Here is a 24550-nt window from a genome sequence, read left to right on the forward strand (position 1 = left end):
AAGGTATAATTGATGGACGATTAGAAACCAGGGAAGGAGTTAACATCTAGCAGTCTCAGAAAGCAGACAATCCGGTTTCCAGCCACCAAGCTAGTTTTCCAGCTAGCAGCCTATAGGTAAACCTTACATGAAACAAGCCTTTAAGTCTTCGAGCCAAGGCAGTGCAGAAAACCTTCGTAACGACATTCCAACATCAATTGGACCTTCCAAACTAATAAACCCCATGAAATCCAAGCACAGTATTTTATCAAATATGAAAGCACCTGAAGTCACTTCATTGTGGCAAAATCATTTTAATGTTCAGAACCACAAAATAAGTTTCCTTTATATTTTAACTAAACAGACAAGACAAAATGGTGTGCTTCTGTTAACAGGAATCGGCATGAAAATAAAGAATATCGAAATGTCAAAAAAGGTCAACATTCAGCGTAAACAAAACATTCCTTTTCCAGCTGTCTTCAGTTGCTGGTCATGTAGACGCTCGTGAAAGTCAGCGTGGAAAGTGTCAGCATTAACTCACCCAACTGCAAAGTTTAGATACTCGAGATACATCACAATGTGGTTCAGTCACTCGGGCTCCACATGAGATCCTGCCACAAAATTTATTCCAGGAAATTCTGTATTTTCTTGTGCACCACTGTATAACCGTTTACTTTAACACTGAGGATCAAATCAAGCAAAGTGCGATGCAAATGGAAAGGGTGTGATGCACTCCCAGTACATCTCCGCATCCCTCCAACCTCCTGCAGTCAAATCAGAATCGACCTTCAGGACAAAACTTATAAAGACGACATTTAAAAAAAAAAATACAATAATCTTGGTCCGGTTCCCCTCAAAGTTTATGAAACAAATATTGCCTTTTGAAAAATGGTCGTTTCACAAAGATATACACTTATCTTGGTGTTGACCTAAAACAGTACACATTTTGCCCTTCCTTCTGGCCCAGTTGGAAGTTGCAGTGAAGTGGGAGTTGGTTTGAGATCTTCCACCCATTTCACAGTTAACAGGCAATGAATTCAGGCTTTAGTCATTCCAAAGGCTTTCAAAGCTGAAGTGAGATTCAAGGTCACTTTAAGACATAGCTCCCAAATTGCCAGTTGCAATTTATGGCTGTGATGGGGTCAGGAGCAAAGCCCTCGTTTCACAGATGAACCAACGTGACACATTTCAAATCCCACTTTGGAACTGGTATTGTTAAGCGGAGGAGACAATTTTCAAGAGACTGTGTCAGATAATGTGCATTATTAACCCTACAAGTGACATTCTGTACAAAATAGGTAAGAAGATGTGACAGGAAAGGTCCCACTTTGTGATAAAAATCAACTGGGCTGTCTGATGTTAGAAAGACCACTGTACAATGTTCATTGCGACTGTAAACGTGATACCTACTTTATCTTCTTTACGGAAGCAAAAGATTTATCAACACCAAGATTTTCAAAACACAATATTGTAGTGAGTTGATAGTCTGAGCAAGGTTGGCTAAATTATACCAAGTAGCACATTTCCCTTTTCCCTATTATTTAGAAGGAAAGTTACAAACACACCACTATTTTAAGGCAAGTTTTCTCCTCCTCCCCAACATTTAATACAAACCATTTTTGGTTGCTTAAGGAAGCCAGCTTCCCAAAATACTGACATGAAAAAAAAAACTAAGCAAAAAGGATCAAACGTCAACCCATCCAATTGGAAATCACACCAGACAAGATCTCCAAATAATACTGTTTGTGCATTGTAATTGGTCCCATGATTGACTGACCAGAACTGAGATTCTCTGCCAACACTAAGAGCCAAACATTAGCAGAACGTCTTGACCTATTTCCACCATCAGTCTGAGGTTTGTTCAATCTTTCCATGATGTGCAGCTGCAGGGGAATATGCCCAGCATATTTCTTCCGCGAGGGGAGACAAGTTTTAAGGAAGAACAGTAATTAACTCTTGTACATAAAATAAACAGGTTCTAAAGAGAGCTACCCGCCTCCCTAGAACATTCAATTGAAAGCAGACGATTGATACGGGGCTACTTAGCACTCAAGGCGTGGGCCGGCTAACAGTGGGATGCACAGTCCATTTGGGGCACCCGCCTCCTCAAAGCTGCCAGCCTCCTGGCTCAGCGGAGAACCAGGGAACTCTTTTCCAACAGGCAAACAGGTCTGAGTGCCAAATAGCCCCAGGACTTCAACTCCTAACCAGTTAGTTGGGAAGTTCCAGCTGTGCTCCCGGGCCCTTTCTGGCGTGCTCAGTTATTCAGCAAGGCTGGTCAGTCACAAAGTGGGACTGCGCGTGTCGTTAGGTGTCCTCGTCGTCATCGCTAATGACGTCCCGCCTTTCAGGGTTTGCAGTTTCACGTTCCCGTAGAAAATCTTGGCGGATTGCTTCTAGTTCACTCAGTTCCAGGCGCACCTTCTCCAAGTGGATAGCTCTGCGATTATGGATTAGCCGCATCGGAAAGGGATTCATGTCCACAAAGGCAATGTTGGTAAGTTTTCTGCAACACAAAGCCAGCGATTAGAATTCTGGAAACCAATGTGGTGAAAGCTTTGACAGGGGAGGGGGGAAAACAAGTTAATGATCAACGGCTCAGACAAAAAAAAAAATCGAGCATTGTATAAAACTCAACAATAAATAAAGAGAATCGTTTAATTTTCCAAAGTCATAGGATTGCATTTTTAGATTTTATACCATTTCAAGTTTGATTCAGAATTCATTATTTCTTGTAATATAGACCCAGCCAAAGAATCTTTGTAATAGAAAGGGTAAACCATGGTTACTAATTTGTTTCTGCTTTATTTTCCCGAATAAAGTAGTTTCTTCACTTGATGTGAATGCCTGATTGAGATAAGCTATTAGAAAGGTTCTTACTGGTGTGAGCAATAAACAGTGCTTGTCAGATACATCACATGGTAATGGATGTGCATCATAAACCTGTTTCTTCAGAGAACCTGCAGGCGAAGAGTACGATAGAAATAGGAGTAGATCATGCAGCCCACTGAGCCGTCTCTGCCATTCAATATGGCGGATTTTAGGTTTCAATTCCACTTTCCCATCTGCTCTTCTCCCTATCCATCCATTCCCTCAAAGTCCAAACACTTGTCTACCCAACCGTAAACATATCCAAAGACGGCACATCCACAACCCCCTTTGTAGCCGCAGTATTTATAAGGCTCGTCCAGTTCAGTTTCTGGTCAATGGTAACCCCCAGGATGCTGATAGTGGGGGCATGATCAATGGTAATGCCATTGAATGTCAAGGGGAGAAGGTTGGATTCTGTCTTAGAGGAGATGGTCATTGCCAGGTACTTGTGTGACGCGAATGTTACCTGCCACTTATTAGCTAGCAGAAACGTTTTCTTGTTGTTTGCTGGATACCCCACCGTGTGCTTAGTTTTCGTCGGTTAATTATTTTCTCATTTCTCTTCCCCACTCCCCAAAACATGCACTGCCACTCCTTTTTCTCAACACAAAGCAACACAGCTGGAGTTAAAGTTTTAACTCCTGTGCAGAGAATTCCAAAGATTCACAACCCTTTGAGTGAAGAGATTTCTCCTCATTGCAGTCCTAAACGATCGGCCCCTTACGCTGAAACGATGCCTCAGTGCTCTTCATCCCCCAGTCAGGGGAAACAATTTCTCAGTATCAACCCTCTCAAACAACTTTAATAATCTTGAATGTTTCAATGAGATCGCACCAGGACTGCAAATAGGGGATTTTCACAGGAACGTCTACTTGTCACAATAATAAAGATTAAAAGCTCAATTAATTATTAAAATTGGCTCGGGCCATTCTTTACCGTGCATCAAGAATAGTATGAGTGAAGTATCTCAGATACTTGAATATGGACATATTATCCTGAAGCTTTAGAAAGTCCTCCTCCTTGAATTTGAAGACTGCGAGAGCATATCGGAATATGATCTGTGGATAACGCAGAAAGTGATTCAAAACAATGAGTAAGTAAACAGCTCGCCTTTCAGAGAACCACAACTGGCAAACTCTTAATCCCTAGTCGTTTAAAATTTAACAAGTTAAAAAAAATCTTGATCAATTAAAAATTACATAAGGTTGTTACACTAAGACAATGCCAGTTTAATACTTAATACACTGCCAGTGTTAAAAATATTTAAATTCTTGACTTATAAAACATAAGGATCATAAACATAATCAGCAGCCGATGTAGCCATCTCAGATGGCCACCTGCAAAGGACCATGGGAATTGTGGCCAACCCAGGACTCAGACACACTCAGAGCTTGTGTGTGTATTTGCAACCCAGGTAGCGAGACGTGATCGAAACCCCCACTCGTTTGCATTCTAATGGCCCATTTTCCCAGAACAAAAGAACTGTACTCAGGTAACCGATACAGATTAATCGGCGCCACTCCCTTTACTCAGGGAGCCCAAACAGCCATGGTCAATGACCGCTAAGGACACCCTCAGCCATCAAGGCACCCGCCCCTTTATTGGCCAAAATCAAAGGCAGCGATTGAAGCTTGTCGAATTATTGGGTCTAAGTTTGTTTTTTTTCTTCTTTTTAAAAAAAAATTTAGAGTACCCAATTATTTTTTCCAATTAAGGGGCAATTTAGCGTGGCCAATTCACCTAACCTGCACATCTTTTTGGGTTGTGGGGGCGAAACCCACGCAGACACGGGGAGAATGTGCAAACTCCACACGGACAGTGACCCAGGGCCGGGATTTGAACCCGGGTCCTCAGCGCCGTAGGCAGCAATGCTAACCACTGTGCCACAGTGCTGCCCTATTGGGTCTAAGTTAAGGACCGCCCAAAGAGTGCGAAGTCCCAGAGGGATAAGAGGAGACACAGCCATGTGCTCGGTCTCTCTTGGATCCGGCCTATGCCAACCCTAGTGCAGCATAACGACCAGACAGACGTGTTCAAGACCAACGATCGCTACCAGACAGATGAGCCCAGCAGAAACAGAGCCACTTCTTCCACCCAGCCACGCAAGATCCGGACAAAGGCCATGTCCATCTGCATAGAGCCGGTTGCCCTGAAGTTAAGCATAGGTTATTGTAGTTGTTAGGTGTAGTTTAACTTGTAGTGTTTTGTGTTGCATGTCGAAGTAATCCTTGTGTGTAAATAAACCACCTTTAAACTTGAACTATAACTGGTTGTGTGGTCCTTTGATCGATATCCAGTCAAGTCTTGTGATGGTATCATTTGACACCCAATGGCTCTAAAGAGCATCATTATTAATTGGCAACATTATTGGTGACGCTGGTGGGATAGTATCCCATTAAATTGGCAACATTACAAACAAGGAAAATGCAAATCTAAACCCATAGATTGCCATGACACAAAGTAAATGCTGGACTGTACCTTTGGGCCTTCATAGAGGAATGAATCCCAGATACGGAACATGACGTCGCTGACAACACTGTCCACAAATACCACAAGGAACCAGTTGAAGGTGATGAGTGAGTAATCGACTTTGTACTGTTCAAAATGAGCATGCAGTCGTGGTAGCTTCTCGTTCATCAAGTCTTTGAACACCCTCTGGTCAACCTAGTGTGCAGAGAGGAACAGTGTGAAGTACAACAGAAAGGATTCGCATTCGCATCGAGCACCTTTCGCCTCCTCGGGATGGCCCCAACCACTACACCGTCAATGAGTTTGTTTCCAAGTGCTGTCAATTTACTCACGCACCCAAGGTCCGAGAAACGGTTAGCTCGTTGGACAACACAATGGAAGAAATCTTCACTCTTATTAAAATACTGCCGTGGAATTGTTTGCATCCACTAACACGGGCAGGTGGGCTCCTTGGTTTAACGTTTCATCTGGAAATTCTGCATCCCTGAGCTGCACCTCAGCCTGACATTCTATTAACTAGTGTTTGCTGCTTTCTCTAGTTTGAGCCAAATCCTTTCGCCTCAGATAACCCATCTTCCATGTGGAATGTCAGATATTTTTTTTTCATTGCACGGCGAAGTAACTAAGTCTTAGGGCTTTCCAACATTCAATTGGGATGTCACTTCCTCTAAAAGACCAGAGGGGGTGTCTAGAACAGGATCATCCCCTTCTCAAAGCGTTGACTGCCACTCAACTGCTCATCTGAATAGATAATCGATAAAGTTTGCTGTTAACGGCTGACTCCATTAATTTCACAATTACTGACACCATGACTAATGGGCCTGTGGATATCGGAGCTGGTTGTCACCCTGCTTGAAAAGAGGTAGAACCTGGGATCATGTCCAATTTGTAATCGAACCATCCACCTCATCAACACCATCACGATGACTGCTCAGAGAATTCATCCCTGGCCTTATTTAGCAGTCGCCTGTGTGCAGAATCTGTGTTGAGAATTTATTGATTTTGAGGCCTTTGAATCTGTCTAGGAAGCCCTGCAAGTGCTATCGAAGTCCCACGGTCAAAATGCAGAACTTGCAAGCGATGCACGTTACCACCAGAGAATACCACCAGGAAATAATATCGCAACAGGATATTTATTTTTAGTCTAGTTTTCATCCTCTTTCACAATCCTCTTTTTGTTTGAGTGTCATATCTGGCACAGATGGATGCCATTGTTCCCATCAAGTCCATCTCAGCTCCCCGCGAAGCAACTCCCTCAATACCACTGCCCTGCTCGATTCCCAAAGCCTTCCAAGTTTATTTCCGTCCTGCGTCCATCCAATTTCCTTTTGAAATCACCGATTGTTTCCACTTCCAGCATGCTGGGGGGCAGCGGGTTCTGGGTCATTACCACACGCTGTGTAAAAGAGTTCCTTCTGACATTCCCTCCTGTATCTCTTGCCTTAACTTTGTGTCCCCTAGTCCTTGTTCCATCAGCTAATAGGAAGTGTTTTTCCGTGTCTGTTTTATCTAGACCGGTCATAACCTAGTACACCTCTAATCAAATCTCCCCATAGTTGATTTTGCACTTAGGTGAACAACCCCAGCCTGTTCAACCTAACCTTGAAGCTAAAACCTCCCCATCTTTGAAACCATTCCGGTAAAATCTGCCTTCAGGGTGAGGCTATCAATTAATCCAATCTCAAAATACTAGGGGCGCGATTTAACGGGTGACAAAAAGAATCCGCTCTGGCAGGATTAAGACCCACGCAGACACGGAGAGAATGTGCAAACTCCACACAGGCAGTGTCTGTGACCCGGGGCCGGGATCAAACCCGGGTCCTCAGCGCCGTGAGACTAACCACATCGCCACCGTGCCACCATTTCTAGACCATTTCTAAACATTTAATATACTGGCTTTTAAAGCAGACCAAGCAGGCCAGCAGCACGGTTCAATTCCCGTACCAGCCTCCCCGGACAGGCGCCGGAATGTGGCGACTAGGGGCTTTTCACAGTAACTTCATTGAAGCCTACTCGTGACAATAAGCGATTTTCATTTCATTTTGGAGGCTGGTTTAGTTCAGTTGACTGGTGGTGCAGAGTAAAGCCAACAGCATGAGTTCAATTCCCGTACCGGCTGAGGTTATTCATGACCTTAACCTTGCCCCTCGCCTGAGGTGTGGTGATCCTCAGGTTAAACCACCACCAGTCAGCTCCCCCCCCCTCAAAGGGGAAAGCAGCCTATGATAATATGGGACTTATGGCGACTTTACTTTTACATTAAGTGCCCAGTTCTCATCATTTTTAAGCCATGTTTCCATTCCTGCCACTACATTCCCACAGTGCAATTAGTGCTCGGAGCTCACCAACCTTATTTGCCACCTTTTGTGCATTGACATACATGCATTGTAACCCTGTCTTTGCATTCCTCAAAGTCCTCCTTAGTCTGCTGCTATTTAATATGGTATTTATAAGCACAACAGCGCCTATACTTCCTCAGGAAACTAAGGAAATTTGGCATGTCCACATCGACTCTTACCAACTTTTACAGGTGCAGCATCAAAAGCATCCTATCCGGCTGCATCTCATCTTCTCCACCGAGTAGTACTACACCCCTGTATGCTTCACCCGATGCCTGTGTCTATGTATTTACATTGTGTATTTATGTTTGCCCTATTATGTATTTTCTTCTCAAGTACGAAATGATATGTCTGAGCAGCACGCAGAACAATACTTTTCACTGTAACCGTGGTACACATGACAATAAACAAATCCAACATCCAACTTTCGCCTCAGGTACCACCCAACAGTTTCACTTTATTTCTCTTTTCTATATGCTGTTGCCCACCATCCTCCCGCTAATTTGATTTGAACCCTCCCCACACTAGTGATCTCCCTGCAAGGATACTAGCCCCGGTCCTGTTACAGAGCAACCCAGTCTCTTTTGAACAGTTCCTGCCCCCGAACTGGCCCCAATGTGCCAAGAATCTGAAGCCCTCCCTCTTCCACTATGTTTCAAGCCACTCATTGATCTTCCCTGTCTTCCTATTTCTACTCTGCCTCACGTGTGGCACTGGGAGTAACCCAGAGATTATTTCCTTCAAGGTCCTGAAAATCTGACCATAGAACCTCAAAAACTGGGCCCTTAATGCGTCAGGGTGCCAAAGTATTCCACAAATTTTGTCTCACTCCCTTCCCCCCTGCAGAATATCCTGCACCCCACCCTCTCCGTGGTGTCCTTTACTCTGGCACTACAGAAAATGCACACTACTGGGGATTCACAATGAGGGTTACAGAAACACCCGTCTGTCCTCCTGACTATTGGATCTCCTAGATCAACAGTATTTCTACACTTTGCCATGACCTCCTGTACACGGCATTACCCACTGGGGTCATGGTCTGGACTGCACCCCTTCAGGACATCGCCATTGCCTACAGTCTCCAATAGGGAGTCCACCCGCCATTAAAAACAGCCATTCAGGAATCTGCTTCACCTTTCCTGTGGCCTCATTAGTAATAATAATAATCACCTTTTATTGCCACAAGTATGAAGCTACTGTGAAAAGCCCCTAGTCGCCACATTCCGGCGCCTGTTCGGGTTAGCTGGTACTGGAATTGAACCCACGCTGCTGGCCTTGTTCTGCATCACAAACCAGCCCTGCACATGCACCGCAGAGATTGGCCAACAGTTAAGAGAAAACATAGTGCAGTCAAATCAAGAAGGAAGAAGCAATGGTGCAATGATCTTACCTGTGACCCGAGCAGGTTCTTGGTGTAATAGTCGGGAGTCATGAAACACTCCGTAATGGCAACCAGGCACCAAAAGGCTTCCTCCTGTTCCAGGTACAGGAGGGCTATTCCTGCCAACCTGCACCGAAGATTTCACACATTTTAATGCAATTCTCGTCTCAACAAGGTGCTCCCTGCTACATGACGGCAATTAGCATTTCTATACACAACCGTTCCCCATTCTGCGCCAAGAGTAAACCAGCCTTACCAGTGATCTCTGCATTCGGTCACGGAATTACAAACAATTAATAAATCAACAATTGCTCACTAATAAAGTCTAGATTGGGTGCCACTGCAACCAATCATCCATAACTTTATGGTGCCCTTAAAATAAAATTGCAAACACACACACAAAAGAGGAGAAATAATGGCATAAAAACTTAGTTTCTTCAACCATGCACTGAATGCTGATCTGATTACAGTGTAAGGTTTGCTGAACAAACCTTCATTGCACCGATTTATAAAGCATAGAATCATCCAGCAGAACAGGCAGCCATTCGACCCATACGCCACTGCCAGCTCTTTATCAGAGTTATCTATCCAGTCCCACTTCCCGTCCTTTCCCGGAAGCCCTGCGTTTTTCTGTTCAAGCGTACATTCAATTTCCCTTGGAAAGTTTACCACTGGATCTGCTTCCACCACCCCTGCAGGTATTTCAGATCACAATATATCGCCTAAAAGAAATTCTCGTCTTCGCTCGCACTCGTTTGCCAATTGTCTCAACTTGTAACGTCTGGTTACTAACCCTCCTACTGCAAATGTGGATACGTATTCCCCTCATTTACTCCAGTAAAACTCCTCTATTTTGAAACCATAGATTACCATGTCCTAATTTCATAGATTAAAAAAAAACAATTCATTCATTAGGTGTGGGTAGGCCAGTATTTACTGCCCATCCCCGATTGCCTTCGAGGAGATAGCGGTGAGCCTTCTTGGGCCATTGTGGTCTTTGTGGTGTAGGTCCACGATGCTTTGGTCTGTCGCTTGCATCAACTGCCTTGTATCAACATGAAACTGTGCAGTCACGAACAGAGAGGTAAGCACCAGAAAAAGAATGCCGGACAACACCAGAGTGGCGAGACGCAGGATCACGCCCACAAGCCAGATACTAGAGTCCCACAACCTCAGCGGTATCACCGAGATGTCTTTGTCGATATTTTCCAGCAGGGAGCAGGGTCACCACAGGTCACCTTGGACAAGTTGCAGCGGCAAGATGGATTGACACTGGTAGGTGTATAGGGGACCTTCCACTCTGTCCTGGATAATGCATTTATATAGGAAGACTGGGGGGGGGGGCTAAGTTGTGTGCAGATTGCTACAGCCCTTTTCTATGCAAATTATTTCTACTTTGTTCCTCACTGAGATGACCTCCTGGGTAAGAGTAGCGACGTACAATTTTGTCTACATTGATTTGAATTTAAATCAATAAGGGAATAGTGGCACCAAGCACTTTCTACATATGTTCAGTAACTGGCAGCCATTTTAGCAACATCTGGGAGGGACAAAGAGGAGGTGAAGACTTTTACCATGTGTAAAGTAAAGTAGAGGACGGATTTTCAAAAATTAATTTATTGCGACTATGTTTTCCATCCGCTCAATGCAGACCTGTTCTGCAACCCACTGGAGCCTGTGCTCCAGTTACGGGATTGGCTTCATCGCTAGATGTTTTACCAGTAGAAAGATCCCAGAGAATGGGCCATTAGCCCTATTACAACATTTCCTTGCACGCACCATGGCTGCCTGCCACAGGGAGGGAGGGAGGGAAATGCGATGAAAGGTACGAGCAGCAGTTGGGGAACATGGGCCTTGTTCTTAAACTGGCTGACATTGAAGCCGAATGCGATTACAAAACATGGCCACAATTATAGAGTGGGCAAAACTGACCTCCTGAGCAGCTCCAGCAATTACAGTTTTTATTGACAGCAGACGCGGTATTTTGCTTTGGTATTAGGTGGATTTTATCTGTGTTGGCTATTCGATTAATTTATTTTTATTCATCTTTGCATGCAAACACTGGACAAAGGAGACTGTGTATGTGTCCTGTACAATTGTGTCCATCTCGTGCTCATTGTATGAAAGGGCAGCAGCATGGCCAGGGTTTCAGCATTTACAGGCTCAACGTCAGCTTTTATCAATGCATCAAATCTTTTCTGTCGAGCAGATTGATCAATTTATTTTCGACACTGCTCATCACTGAGAAAGCCATTTGTTAGATTTCTTTAACACGGCCCACAGTCACTTTTCCAAAATGTAGGTTGTTGCAGTAAATCAGCCAGATTCAATTTGGGGAGGGGGAGGGGGGAAATAACCCAATAGATTTGTGTCTTTGCTCATATAGGAATATTGTTACGATCTGTAGGTGCTGACTGGCGCCACTAGATGGCAAACTCTGCACATTTAAGGATTTCCGAACCTATTAAGCCATCGACATCATGGTCTCCTGTCAAAGCACTGGATAAACTACGCCAGGGATGAACATTAACTGCAAACTTTAATCATTCGAGGTCAGCTTTCCTGTTGGGATGGAGGGTGGGGAGTGAGGATGGCAAGTATCTATGAAGAAGTATCTATACACGCACGAACAGACTCAAAAACAGCTTCTTCCCCACTGTCATCAGACTCCGAAATGACCCTCTTATTGACTGACCTCATTAACACTACACCCCTGTATGCTTCATCCGATGCCAATGTTTATCAAAAATTACATTGTATATCTTGTGTTGCCCTATTATGTATTTTCTTGAATTTTGTTTAATTCCCTTTTCTTCCCATGTACTGAATGATCTGCGCGCAGAAAAATACTTTTCACTGTACCTCGGTACACGTGACAATAAGCAAATCTAATCCAATCCAAGTTGCTTTGATCTGGAGCCCCAAAGAGACAAGCAAAGGAAAAACAGGATTCGCTGGGAAACTGGAGAATTTGCCAATAGCAGGGGCTCAAACACATGGCAAGAAGCAGACATTTAGTGCCATAAGTCGCCGCCGTTACTGAGCCACACCAAATCGGAAGTTAAAGCTAAACTGCCTTCACTTCTTTTGCTAAAGGACAGAAAAAAAAAGCATTCTTGACTTGCTGAAAGGCAAACAACAGAAGCACTTTGGAAACAATCGAACTGAGCTAAATTGAGCCTCCATAACGGCAAGTAAAGCTCTAAAAGTCAAACTGTTCCACTTGAGAACAAATATAGCAGGACAGCACGGTGGCGCAGTGGGTTAGCACTGCTGCCTCACGGCACCGAGGTCGCAGGTTCGATCCTGGCCCCGGGTCACCGTCCGTGTGGAGTTTGCACATTCTCCCCATGTCTGTGCTGGTCTCACCCCCACAACCCAAAGACGTGGATTGGGTAGTTGGGTACTGGTAAATTATTTTAAAAAAAAGAGAACAAATATAGCAGTTCAAGAGTTCCTTCCTCTCTCTCTTCCACAGAATTTCTTTATACTGGGACTTGAGGGGGTGAGAAGGAAGAACCACTTAACCCAATTGGTCACCAGCTTCCAATCCCATTTACCCATAATAAGCAAAATACTTATGCTGGAATCTGACACAAGAACGGAAGATGCTGGAAAAACACAGCAAGTCTGCCAGTATCTCAGGAGTCTATCATTTTGTCCATCATCTATTTGCAGGCAACAGTTACATCAAACAGCAAGCCTCTTATTAGTTTGTCTGTTTCTAAATCTCACTGTTCAACACGACAACTTCCTTGCATCAGCAAGTACTCAATTTTATATCTTCCTTTTTTTTTGGGTTGGGATAAGGAGGCAAGTGAAGGGAGTTCTTCACAAATGTTGAAGTGCCGATTAAAATGTTGACACAGTATTCAGAGAAACCGGCCGAGTTTCATATCATGACCGCCAATTACCAGGAATGTGGCATTGGCCTCTAAGGGATGATGTGGAGATGCCGGCGTTGGACTGGGGTGAGCACCGTAAGAAGTCTTACAACACCAGGTTAAAGTCCAACAGGTTTGTTTCAAACACGAGCTTTCGGAGAGAAATGGCAGGGGGCGGGGGGGATTTAAAGAAACAAACCTGCTATCCATCAGGATTAGCAAATCAGGATGTCCTGACACACGTCAGCAACCAATAACCAAAGGAACACCGAGGAGAAGCATTCCAGGGGTTACGCATCACAAACGCCCTAAGCAATACTTGGGTATTGTTACTGAGCATTTCAACTCGCTGTACTAGATCAAAAATAGAATCAAATTCAAAGCTTTGGAGGTGCAGCAAGCAGCTTCCCACTGCAGGCTCGCTAGTTCTAAAAGACAGCGTACGTTATGGAAACAGACTTCCTTCAAATTGCAGGAGTTTTCGATGGGTCAACAAAGTAACCCTTGACCCTCTCGGACCTTAAAAACCAGCGCCCCGGCTCCAACCGCCCTTTCTTTTTTCAAAGACCTCAAATGCATTGTCGCCTCCTAATCTGCATCCACCTTTCCCAGTACTCGATGCTTGAATCCCTCCAAATCGGCTTCTGCCTAGCCACGGTACAGAAACAGCTCTTATCAAAATCACAAAGAGGGCATCCTGTATGAAGGCACCTTTCTTGCCCTTGACCACACCATCCTCCTCCAGCGCATTGGCACTGTTGTCCAGCTGACTGGGATTGCTCTCACCTGGTTATGTATGTATCTAACAGCCCGGAGCCAGAGAGTCAACTGCATGTGCTTCTCTTCCTGCTCCGGCACCATTACCTCTGGTGCCCCTCAAGGATGTTTCCTCGGGCCCCTCCCTATTTCCCATTTAAATACTGCCTCTTAGCGACATCTAACTGGTTTTCAAACCTACCGCTGCCTCACCACCGCCTCTCTTTGACCAATCAATCCACTGTCTTTACATTATCAAGCCATTTGTCCAACATCCAGTACTGGATCGGCAGAAGGTTCCTCCAACTAAATATTGAGAGGTCTAAAGCCCTCATCTTCATTCCCCATGACAAACTTGGCGCCTTTACCACCAATCCCATCTCTCACGAGCAGGAAGCAGAGCCTAGCTTGCTGTCCAATTCCTGTCTTGGTTTCAAAATTCTCGTCCTTTTTCTCCCCAAATCGCTCCATGACAGTGCTCCCCTCTATCTCCCTAACCTCCGACAGCCCTCATTTGGCCTACTCCAATTCTGGCCTCTTAACCATCCCCAGTTTTAATTGTACCGCCATCGGCAGCCGTGCCTTCAACTGCCTAGATCCTAAATTCTGCAATTCCCTTCCCTGAACCTGGCCACCACTTTCTCCCCCTTTAGGATGCCCTTTAAAGTCTATGTTAACGGCCTTAATGCCCCCATGTGGCTCAGCGTCAGGTTTTTTTGCTAATGCTCTTTGTGAAGTGCCTCTGGGCATTTTATAACGTTGAAGATCCAGTCTGGATGAAACGATTCAAATACTGCCTGGAGATAGCTGCTAGATTGAAAGGAGACATCCACCCCCAAATTTATCCAATAGCTTGTAATCAGCATCGAGAGTGTGTGGGGCCAGCACCTCAGCTTGTTAAAATGACAATGTATTTCTGCTTGCAGTAGAGAAGCCCAAGTCGGCTGTGATTGTAAACAACATTGAGGATAATGGTCTCAGCAGATGCACATTCCAATAATATTGGTTTTCCTGCCTAGCCTGGTATACAATAGTCGAGAGAGTAATTCTGTTCACTGAGAAGGAAGCGTCTAAAAAGTAAGAGGATGGTTGAAAGGACTATGAAATGAAATGAAATGAAAATCGCTTATTGTCACGAGTAGGCTTCAATGAAGTTACTGTGAAAAGCCCCTAGTCGCCACATTCCGGCGCCTGTCCGGGGAGGCTGGTACGGGAATCGAACCGTGCTGCTGGCCTGCGTTAAAAGCCAGCGATTTAGCCCAGTCTAAACCAGCTAGTGTTGAAAGCGTACTGGATAATGTAAGTGCAGTTTGCTTCCTTCAATTTGTAATTTCCTTCCTTTGACTATTTGTTTGCAATTCGCTGTGTTGAGGCAGGGCTGCAGACAGGAGCTCACCCATGTTACAATCTTCAAAGATTGTTAAACAATACTGAAGAGGGCTCGACACTTTCACGGGCTATCTTTTTGAGAAAGCTTACAATATTGTGCGAGTGCGCACAGTTCCAGCTAACTGGTCTAATCCCCTTGCTTCAGTGTAATTAAGTATTGGGTAAATAAATTTGATTCAATTTTAGCCTGATTGATGCATCTCAGTCTACAGTTTACAGGATCATTATACGGAATAGGTTGGCACACTCGGTAACTGGAAAACGGACGCCTTCCTTTGCGTCTCGAGGACACAGTGCTGCCAGTGAAAACTGCCTTTTGCAGTGAAGTCAAGAAGATAGTTGGGAGAAAGTCAACTGAGCTTCCTCAACAGCATGAAAATGGCAGAAGGCACTTTCAGGATTTCCAGAGTTCAGCCATTGGAGGTAGTAGAACGGAGACTATTTCCCCAGAGAAATCAATCCAGCTTCTGTGTATGAGTGAAGAGCAGGGATATGGGTCTAACAGGAGATGATGGGTTGATCAATTCTACGTAGAATTTCTCAGTAAAAGGATGCCTGACATGCCGAGAACTTCAGAGACAAGATTGTGTTGAAGCAAATGACTCCGGCTCTGAGAAAGGGAGACAGTTGCCTTGGTTTAGAATTCTCATTATGAAACCCTGCTCTGTGCCAAGAGTAGAGCAGACCATAAATGGATAATGCATTTTACTCACTTTTACTGCGCGACCAATTCGTATTAAAAAAAACTCCATGTCAACATTCCTTAATGAGATTTGACTACATTTGGTTGAGGCGCAGTAAAAAAAAATATTACTAATACATTTTCAGGCACAAGTAAACAGAATGATGTGCCTACAGACTTTATCTTCCATGCGCAGACCCGTACTTTGTTGAATCATTTGGCCAGTAGCCTCAAACCAATGTAAATTAGAGAGCGAGATTATCTTTAAAATCCAAATCGCAAGAGTGGAATGCATCCACTATTAATCACACTGGTTCCTATTTTGCCGCTCGACTCCCTCAGACGGAAATGAAACCGCACAGGGGAGAACGTGCAGACTCCGCACAGACAGTGCCCCAAGCCGGGAATCGAACCAGGGACCCTGGAGCTGTGAAGCCACAGTACTACCGTGCTGTCCATGTTTGGACCAAGGCTGAAATGAGGTCAGGATCAAGCGGTCATGGTGAAACCCAAACTGAGCATCAATGAGCAGGTTATTGCTGTGTAAGTATCGCTTGATAGCACTGTCAACTACACCTTCCATTACTTTGATGATGATAAAGAAGCTGATGGCAGGCTGGTTTAGATTTGTCCTACATTTTGTGGACAGGACACACCTGGGCATTGTTGGCCAAATGCTAGTGTTGTACTGGAACAGCTTGGCTAGGGTCGCAGCTAGTGCTGCAGCGGAAGCCTACTGGGATATTGTCCGGGTCTAGTGCCGTCAGCTGTTCATTGACATCATGTGGATATCATGTGGAGCGAATCGAATTGGCTGAAGACTGGCATCTGTGATTCTGGTAGCCTCAGCAGGAGACCAAGGCGGACTATCCACTCGACACTTCTGCCTGAAGATGGTTGTAAATGCTTCCGCCTCGTTTTTTTTTTGCACTGATGTGCTTGTACTCCCCTAACTCCCCCCCCCCCCCCCCCCCCCCCCCCCCCCCAGGTATTGTTTAATTGCCCTCCACCATCACAACTGGATGTGGCAAGACTGTAGAGCTTTGATTTATTGTGGGATCGCTTTGCTCTGTCTATTGTAAGCTGTTTGACATGCAAGTGGTCCTGTGCTGTTGCTTCACCAGGTTGATATTTTTATGTATGCCTGGAGCTGCTTCTGGCATACCCTCCTACATTCTTCACTGGACCAGGATTGATCCCTTGGTGTTATGACAATGGGCGAGTGGGGGATATGCTGCGTCACGAGGTTATAGATTGCGGTTGAATACAATTCTGCTGCTGATGCCCCCACAGTATTTCATGGATGCCTAGCCTTGAGTTGCTAGATCTGATCGAAATCTATCCCATTTAGCACAGTGCTAGTGCCCCACAACACAATGGAAGGTATAGTCAGTGTAAAGGTGGGGCTTTGTCTTCACAAGGTGGTCACTCCTAGCCATACAGTAACGGACAGACCTATCGGCACCAGGGAGATTGGCAAGGACACGGTTGAGTAGGTTTTTCCCTCTTGTTGATTCCCTCACCATCTGCCTCAGGCCCAATCTGACAGATATGTCCTTTGAAACTCAGCCAGCAGTGGTGCAACCAAGCTGCTCATGGTGATGAACAGTACGGACACCACCCAGAATATATAATCTGTCCTCGTCACCCTCAGTGCTTCCTCCAAGTGGCGTTCAACATGGAGACGTACTGATTAATTCACTGATGGAGGACATTCTCTATCACTAGATCTTACCCATGTTTGACTTGATGTCATGAGAATTCATGGGGTCCAGAGTCAAGTTGAGAACTCCCCACTGCGCTGCCTCCCTCCTCTGTTGGGTCTGTGCTGCTGATGAGACAGAACTTGCCCAGGGATGATGGTGTCAGGGACAAAGTCATACTCAGCGAATTCTACCTTACGGACAATGGCAGGCTGTTACTTGACTAATCTGTGGGACAGGATCTCCTAATTTTGGCAAAAACCACCAGCTCTTTGTGAGGATGATAGGGCTGGGTGTGTCCTTGTTGTTTCTGGGGCCAATGTCGACACCAGGTGTACCATATGGTTTTATTTCTTTTTGACTTTTCTGTAACGGTGAGTACAGCTGAGTGGCTTGCTAGATCGTTTCAGAGGGCAGTTAAGAATCAACCACATTGCTGTGGATTTTTACCAAATTAATGGTGCTACGTAAATGCAAGTCGCTGCTAATTCCTCTTTTATCCAATCTAGTGCTAGTCTAAGTCCTCCTGGGCCAGGCTCCAGGACTTACACTAATGCGAAGAGTAGAGTTGGAATCAATGATCTGAATAATGGAATTTCTGGAATGGGGGGGGGGGGGGGGGGGGGGGGGGGGGGGGGAAGGAGGAGGAGGAGGAACAAAAACAAGTCAACCCATTTAAAAAGGAGTTTGCTCAAATCACAATTTCTCCCTCTGAAAAACCTAGAAGTTTGCCAAAAATGTTACATCAGCAGAAAGCATGTGTTACTCAGTGGAGGTGGCAATGTAGATGGAGCGAAATTGGCACTGCAATTATCTTGGACGTATTAGAACAAACAATACAGCACAGGAACAGGCCCTACGGCCCTCACAGTCTGCGCCAATCCAGATCCTTTATCTAAACCTGTCACCTATTTTCCAAGGATCTACTTCCCTCTGTTCCCCGCCCGTTCATATATCTGTCCAGATGCATCTTAAATTATGCTATCGTGCCCCCCTCTACCACCTCCGCTGGCAAAGCGTTCCAGGCACCCACCACCCTCTGCGTAAAAAACTTTCCACGCACATCTCCCTTAAACTTTCCCCCTCTCACCTTGAAATCGTGACCACTTGTAATTGACACCCCCACTCTTGGAAAAAGCTTGTTGCTATCCACCCTGTCCATACCTCTCATAATTTTGTAGACCTCAATCAGGTCCCCCCTCAACCTCCGTCTTTCCAACAAAAACAATCCTAATCTACTCAACCTTTCTTCATAGCTAGCACCCTTGATACCAGGCAACATTTTGGTTCATTTCTAGGGTACCCACTTATCAACAAATCAGAGAACCCTTTGGATTGCAAGAAGAATTATTTTGCAAAGACAAAATTAGAAAACAGCGACGTCAAGAAATTTCCTGGAAGGTGTATGAAAATTGTAAACTGATTTCTAATCATGGATTTATGATTTAACTACATGGGTGTTGCACAGCAAACCCTCACTGGTCAAATTACCTTCGATTATAGGTCATAGAATTTGCATGTGCAGGAGGCCATTGGGGTCATCGGGTCTGCACCGGCTCTTGGAAAGAGCACCCCGCTTATGTCCTCACCTCCACCCTATCCCCGTAAACCAGTAACCCCATCTAACCCAAGGGCAATTTATCATGACCAATCCACCTAACCTGCACATTTCTGGACTGTGGGAGGAAACCGGAGCACCCGGAAGAAACCCACGTAGACACGGGGTGAACGTGCAGACTCCGCACAGACAAGCCGGGAATCGAACCTGGGACCCTGGAGCTGTGAAGCAACAGTGCTAACCACTGTGCTACCATGCTGCCCAATAGGCAAGAGTGAATATTTTGTGGTGTCTCGGCCAGGGATGGGGGGGGGGGGGGGGGGGTTGCTCGGGATTGGGGAAGGCTCTGTAGGTACAACATTTCTATTTTGGTGGGGAGGATGAAAGCTGATCTGGCAAGGTGGGATCGTCTCCCTCTGTCACTGGCCGATCGGGTACAGACAGTTAAAATGAATGTGCTGCCAAGATTCCGGTTTATTTTCCAATGCCTGCCGATTTTCCTGCCAACGACATATTTCAGAGAGATTGAAGGGATGATTACCTCGTTCATATGAGGAGGGAATGTGGCCAGAATTAGAAAGGTGCTACTACAGAAAGGAAGGCAGGCAGGGGATTTGGGTCCTCCGAACCTGATGTATTATTACTGGGCAGCGAATGTGGAGAAGGTACGGAGCTGGGTCAGAGGGGTTGACTCCCAATGGGTCAGAATGGAGGCAAGTTTGTGTAGGGGTCGGGATTGAAGGCGCTAGCAACAGCGCCGCTCCCGACGGCCCCGGGGAGATACTTGGGGAGTCCGGTAATAATAGATTTGTTATGAATTTGGAGGCATTTTTGCCAGCACTTCAGGTTGCTGGGCAGGGTCAAGGGAAATGCCGATTTGGGGGAACCATAGATTTGAGCCAGGGAAGTGGGTGGAAATTTTCGGAGATGGGAGGATAACGGAATTAGGACACTAAAATATTTGTTTCTTGGGGGTCGGTTTGCAGGATTGAAGGAACTGGGAGCGAAGTATGGGCTGGAGCAGGGGGAAATATTTAGATACATGCAGGTTCGAGACTTTGCCAGAAAGGATATACAGAGCCGGCTTCCACAATGCTGGAGGAGGTGCTGACGACTGGCGGACTGGAGAAGAGGGTAGTGTGGGTGGTTTACGGGGCTATTTTGGAGGAGGAGGAGGCGGTGCTAGAAGGGATCAAAGCAAAGTGGGAGGAAGAGTTGGGAGAGGGTATGAAGGAGGGGTTCTGGTGTGAGGTGCTCCGGAGGGTGAACGCCTCCACCTCATGTGCGAGGTTGGGGCTGATACAGCTGAAAGTGTTGAATAGAGAAGATGTATGGGAACGTTGTTGGGGGGGGGGGGGGGGGGGAGGCGCAAACCACATTCACATGTTTTGGTCCAATCCAAAGATGGAGGATTACTGGAAGGAGGTTTTTAGGGTAATCTCTGAAGTGGTGCACGTGAAACTGGACCCGGGCCCTCCAAGAGGGAGAAAAAGGAGAATAAAAATATATTTTTAAAAAGATCTTCGCTGGTCATTTCCCTACTCTGATCTATTTAATAGATTCAACATATTCAGAATGCCCCGATTAAACTTTGAATAGCATTTTAATTAACCATGCTACAATTTAAACAATGGAAATATAATTTTTAAAATAAAATTTGATGGAATGAAACTAGCTTCAAATTCGACTAACTAATGGCTAATCCAAGATTCCTATCCAAACGCGTGTAAATTCACACCTGTTTAAACCTTGACAGTATCCTACATCTGGGTTCCTCCAGGAAAATGCCAAAAGGACGTTTCGAAGTTTTTGTATTCCTTTCGAGGTTGGCGAGGCATAGTGCTTATTGTTTGGCAAAGTGCGCATAAGATCCAGCTCAATCTGCTTCGAAGCAGGGTTCTGTTTCTCCAGTGCTTTCTCCAGCATAGAGTTAAAATACCCCGGACTGTGTTTGTCCCTGTATTTTCTGACATGGAGATTGACACACCACTTCCAGACCTTTGACCTATGTTCGTGTGGAACACCCCAGCGAATGAGGTTCTTCAGTTCTGGCGTGCGGACCATTTCCCGGTTCATGGTGCCGGCAAAGTAATTCGCCCACTTAACTCCTACGGACATATCGTGGCTGTCGGTGAGTGACAAAGATTTTAAATCTAAAGCCCGAACTTTGGCAACTAACTTCTCTTCTTCGTCGTCCTCAGGGATGGTCTTGAAGCCATATATGTCGTACTCACTGGAAGTTGAAAGACAAAATACTTTGCGATTAAAAGTTGACTTTCAAACTTTAAAAATAACATTTATATAAAAGGAGCAAGAACAGAGGTCGCTGGAAAATCTCAGCAGGTCTGCCAGCATCTATTAGTAGAGAAACATAGTGGGGCAGCACAGTGGTTAGCACTGGGACTGCAAAACTGGGGACCCAATTTCGAATTCCATCCCTGGGTCATTGTCCGTGTGGAGTTTGCACATTCTCTCCATGTTTGCGTGGGTTTCACCCCCCCCTCCCCCAACCCAAAAGATGTGCAGGTTAGGTGGATTGGCCACGCTAAATTACTCCTTAACTGGAGAAAAGAATAATCGGGTACTCTAAATTTATTTTTTAAAAAGAGACACAGAGTTAACGTGTCAGGTCCTTTGTCTCTTCGACATGACGTTCTCTGTTTCAGGATCTAGCAGTATTTTGCTTTTTTTTAAAAAAGGAGATTGTTTTACTGAAGGTCCAACTAACATTCAAGCTCTAATATTTATTTTGTTCATACTCCTTTCCAACTTAAGTTCCCCTTACTTGCCATTCCTATAACCGAGGGTGATCGGTGGCAAAGTGTTTAGCACTGCTGCCTCACGGCACCGAGGTCCCAGGTTCGATCCCGGCTCTGGGTCACTGTCCGTGTGGAATTTGCACATTCTCCCAGTGTCTGCGTGGGTCTCACCCCCACAACCCAAAGATGTGCAGGGTAGTTGGATTGGCCACGCTAAATTGTCCCTTAATTGGAAAATGTTTTTAAAAATAACCGAGGGTGGGGGATATTTTTGTTGTTAACAAATGGAAGTTCAGCTTTTTAAAAAAAAAAAATCAAGATTTATTTCAGAGTCATCAAAAAAATATTCTACATTTCTGGTCCCAATCTCATGGATTCGTGTTTAACAATCATGCATTAGAAATATACGATTGGCACTTATTTAATCTTTACTTGACATTCAAACAAATATCACCACAGCATCTTTTTGCAGCTCAATAGATTCTTTCCAAAAGCAGTCAACGTGTTTGTCAGGACACATGTCAAACGTAGCATTCACCCGTTATTGTGAACGGAAATATCTCCTGTCATTTGATCAAAAAAAGGATTCACCACTATATTGGCACATTATTTGTTCTTCTTCACTGCAGTTACAAATTGAAAATCAGATCATTTATTTCCTTTATCAGCTCAGAAGCATGCTTGAAAATAGCTGTACGTGTTAATGAGACCTGGAATGCACCGTGATATCTACTGGGTGATATGTAATGATAAGTATTGATTATCTTGGAAACCCACGCTAATCTATAATGGTTTGTCTGAACTATAACAATATGGGAGGAAAATGTCCGTAATCCAAATTTATGGGGCTAATCATTTATAGTTACTGAATGAAATCAGGGCAGCACGGTGGGACAGTGGTTAGCACTGCTGCTTCACAGCGCCAGTGACTCGGGTTCAATTCCAGCCTTGGGTTACCGTATGTGTGGAATTTGCATGTTTTCCCAGTGTCTGCGTGGGTTTTCTCCGGGTGCTCCAGTTTCCTCCCACAGTCCCAAGATTTGCAGGGTAGGTGGATTGGCCATGCGAAGTTGCCCCCGAGTGTCCATGGTTAGGTGGGGTTACGGGCAGAGAGCGGGGGAGTGGGCCTCAGATGGGTGCTCTTTCCGAGGATCAGTGCAGAGTCAATGGGCTGAATTGGAACCTTCTGCATTGTAGGGATTCGAGGGACAAAGGGAGACTTTAGATGCCAAAGTAATAATTCTCTGAAAAATGACTGATTATTAAATTAGGCTCCTTGATATCTAATACTCTTTTAAATAATATAATATGGATAATGAAGCAAGGACAAGATTGGAGGAGATCCTTCCAGTCAAGGAGTGAGCATTGAGGCAATGGCTTTGAATGGTGTTATCATTTTTACTGTAAATCATTTTTAAAAATAATAATTTTACAGGACAGCGTTGCTGGCTGGGCTAACATTATCGCCCATCCGGACTGCCCTCCATTTTAGATGGCATTTGAGAGTCAACCACATTGCTGTGGGTTTGCAGTCAGATGTACGCCAGACCAGGTAAGGACAGTGGTAAACCAGATGGGTTTTAACGACAATCGACAATGGGTTTCTTGGGTCATCATTAGACTTTTAATACCAGATTTTTGTTGAATTCAAATTTCACCATCTGCCATGGCAGGATTTGAACCCGGGTCCCCAGATTTTGCTCTGGGTCTCTGGATTACCAGCTCAGTGACAAAACTACCGCACACCGCCCTTCCTTAAATGGATTAATAAGGACATTTTTATAACAAAAAAAATTACAAAGCGGCAGCAAAATTCCATACCAATTAAAGAAAAAATATTGAGTTACAGATCATAATGGATAAATGAAATACTTCTATCTAAACAAAATTTCAATCCGAGGAGAGCACGGGATTTATAGGTAGTTTAAAAAAAATAAGGGCCATAAGGAAAGGCATTATAAAGAGTACAAGAGGGCGACGCGGTGGGGCAATGGTTAGCATTGCTGCCTCATGGCGCCGAGAACCTGGGTTTGATCCTGGCCCCGGGTCTCACCCCCACAAACCCAAAGATGTGCAGGGTAGGTGGATTGGAGACGCTAAATTGTCCCTTCATTGAAAAAGAATTGGGTACTCAAATTTATGTTAAAAAATAACATGTATAAGAAAGCAAGGAGGGAATATCAGAAAACATTAAATAGAAATGTTACTCAAATATATGTGTGAAAGGAGAAGTGTTTACCACGAGTGGGAACTCCGCGAGATGGCAACAATGCATTAGTAGAAGATAAGCACCGCCACCAATTTATGATACTTGGCTTCAGTTTTACAACAGAAAACGTGCAAGAGAAGTGAAATCCCAAAATGGTTAAATGATGAGACATTAAGGGCACGATGGCACAGTGGTTAGCATTCCAGCCTCACGGCGTCGAGGTCCCAGGTTCGATCCCGACTCTGGATCACTGTCCGCGTGGAGTTTGCACATTCTCCCCGTGTTTGCGTGGGTTACACCCACAACCCAAAGATGTCCCGGGTGGGTGGATTGGCCACGCTAAATTTCCCCTTAATTGGAAAAAATGAATTGGGTACTTTAAATTTTAAAAAAAAGTAAACACAAATAAAAGAGAACTCAAATAAAGGAGAACAAAAGGCCAGGACCTGATGGGACAACCAAAGATCCCAGGGGATGTGGCAGAGGGAATAACAGCGTCCATGTGGTACCCAATTTTAAAATGGGAGACTGAGTAAGTTGGGTAATTATAGGCCAGTTGGTTGAACATCCA

General features: G+C 44.8%; 1 protein-coding gene across 4 annotated transcripts in view; it reads right to left on the reverse strand.

The window, feature by feature from the left end:
- Positions 1 to 273: 273 nt before the first annotated feature.
- tbc1d2b (TBC1 domain family, member 2B) overlaps positions 274 to 24550 on the reverse strand; it is a 107632-nt gene continuing 83355 nt past the window's right edge. For all 4 annotated transcript variants that reach the window (XM_038784136.1, XM_038784135.1, XM_038784137.1 and 1 more), the window contains 5 exons: positions 20750 to 21244; positions 9049 to 9166; positions 5329 to 5514; positions 3787 to 3908; positions 274 to 2485 (listed from right to left, as the gene is read on the reverse strand). In XM_038784136.1, coding sequence (XP_038640064.1) covers positions 2287 to 2485; positions 3787 to 3908; positions 5329 to 5514; positions 9049 to 9166; positions 20750 to 21244 — 1120 coding nt within the window. In that variant the 3' untranslated portion in view covers positions 274 to 2286. The remainder of the gene's footprint in view (positions 2486 to 3786; positions 3909 to 5328; positions 5515 to 9048; positions 9167 to 20749; positions 21245 to 24550) is intronic.

Source organism: Scyliorhinus canicula, chromosome 24 (assembly GCF_902713615.1).
Source record: "Scyliorhinus canicula chromosome 24, sScyCan1.1, whole genome shotgun sequence".
Lineage (NCBI taxonomy): Eukaryota > Metazoa > Chordata > Chondrichthyes > Carcharhiniformes > Scyliorhinidae > Scyliorhinus > Scyliorhinus canicula.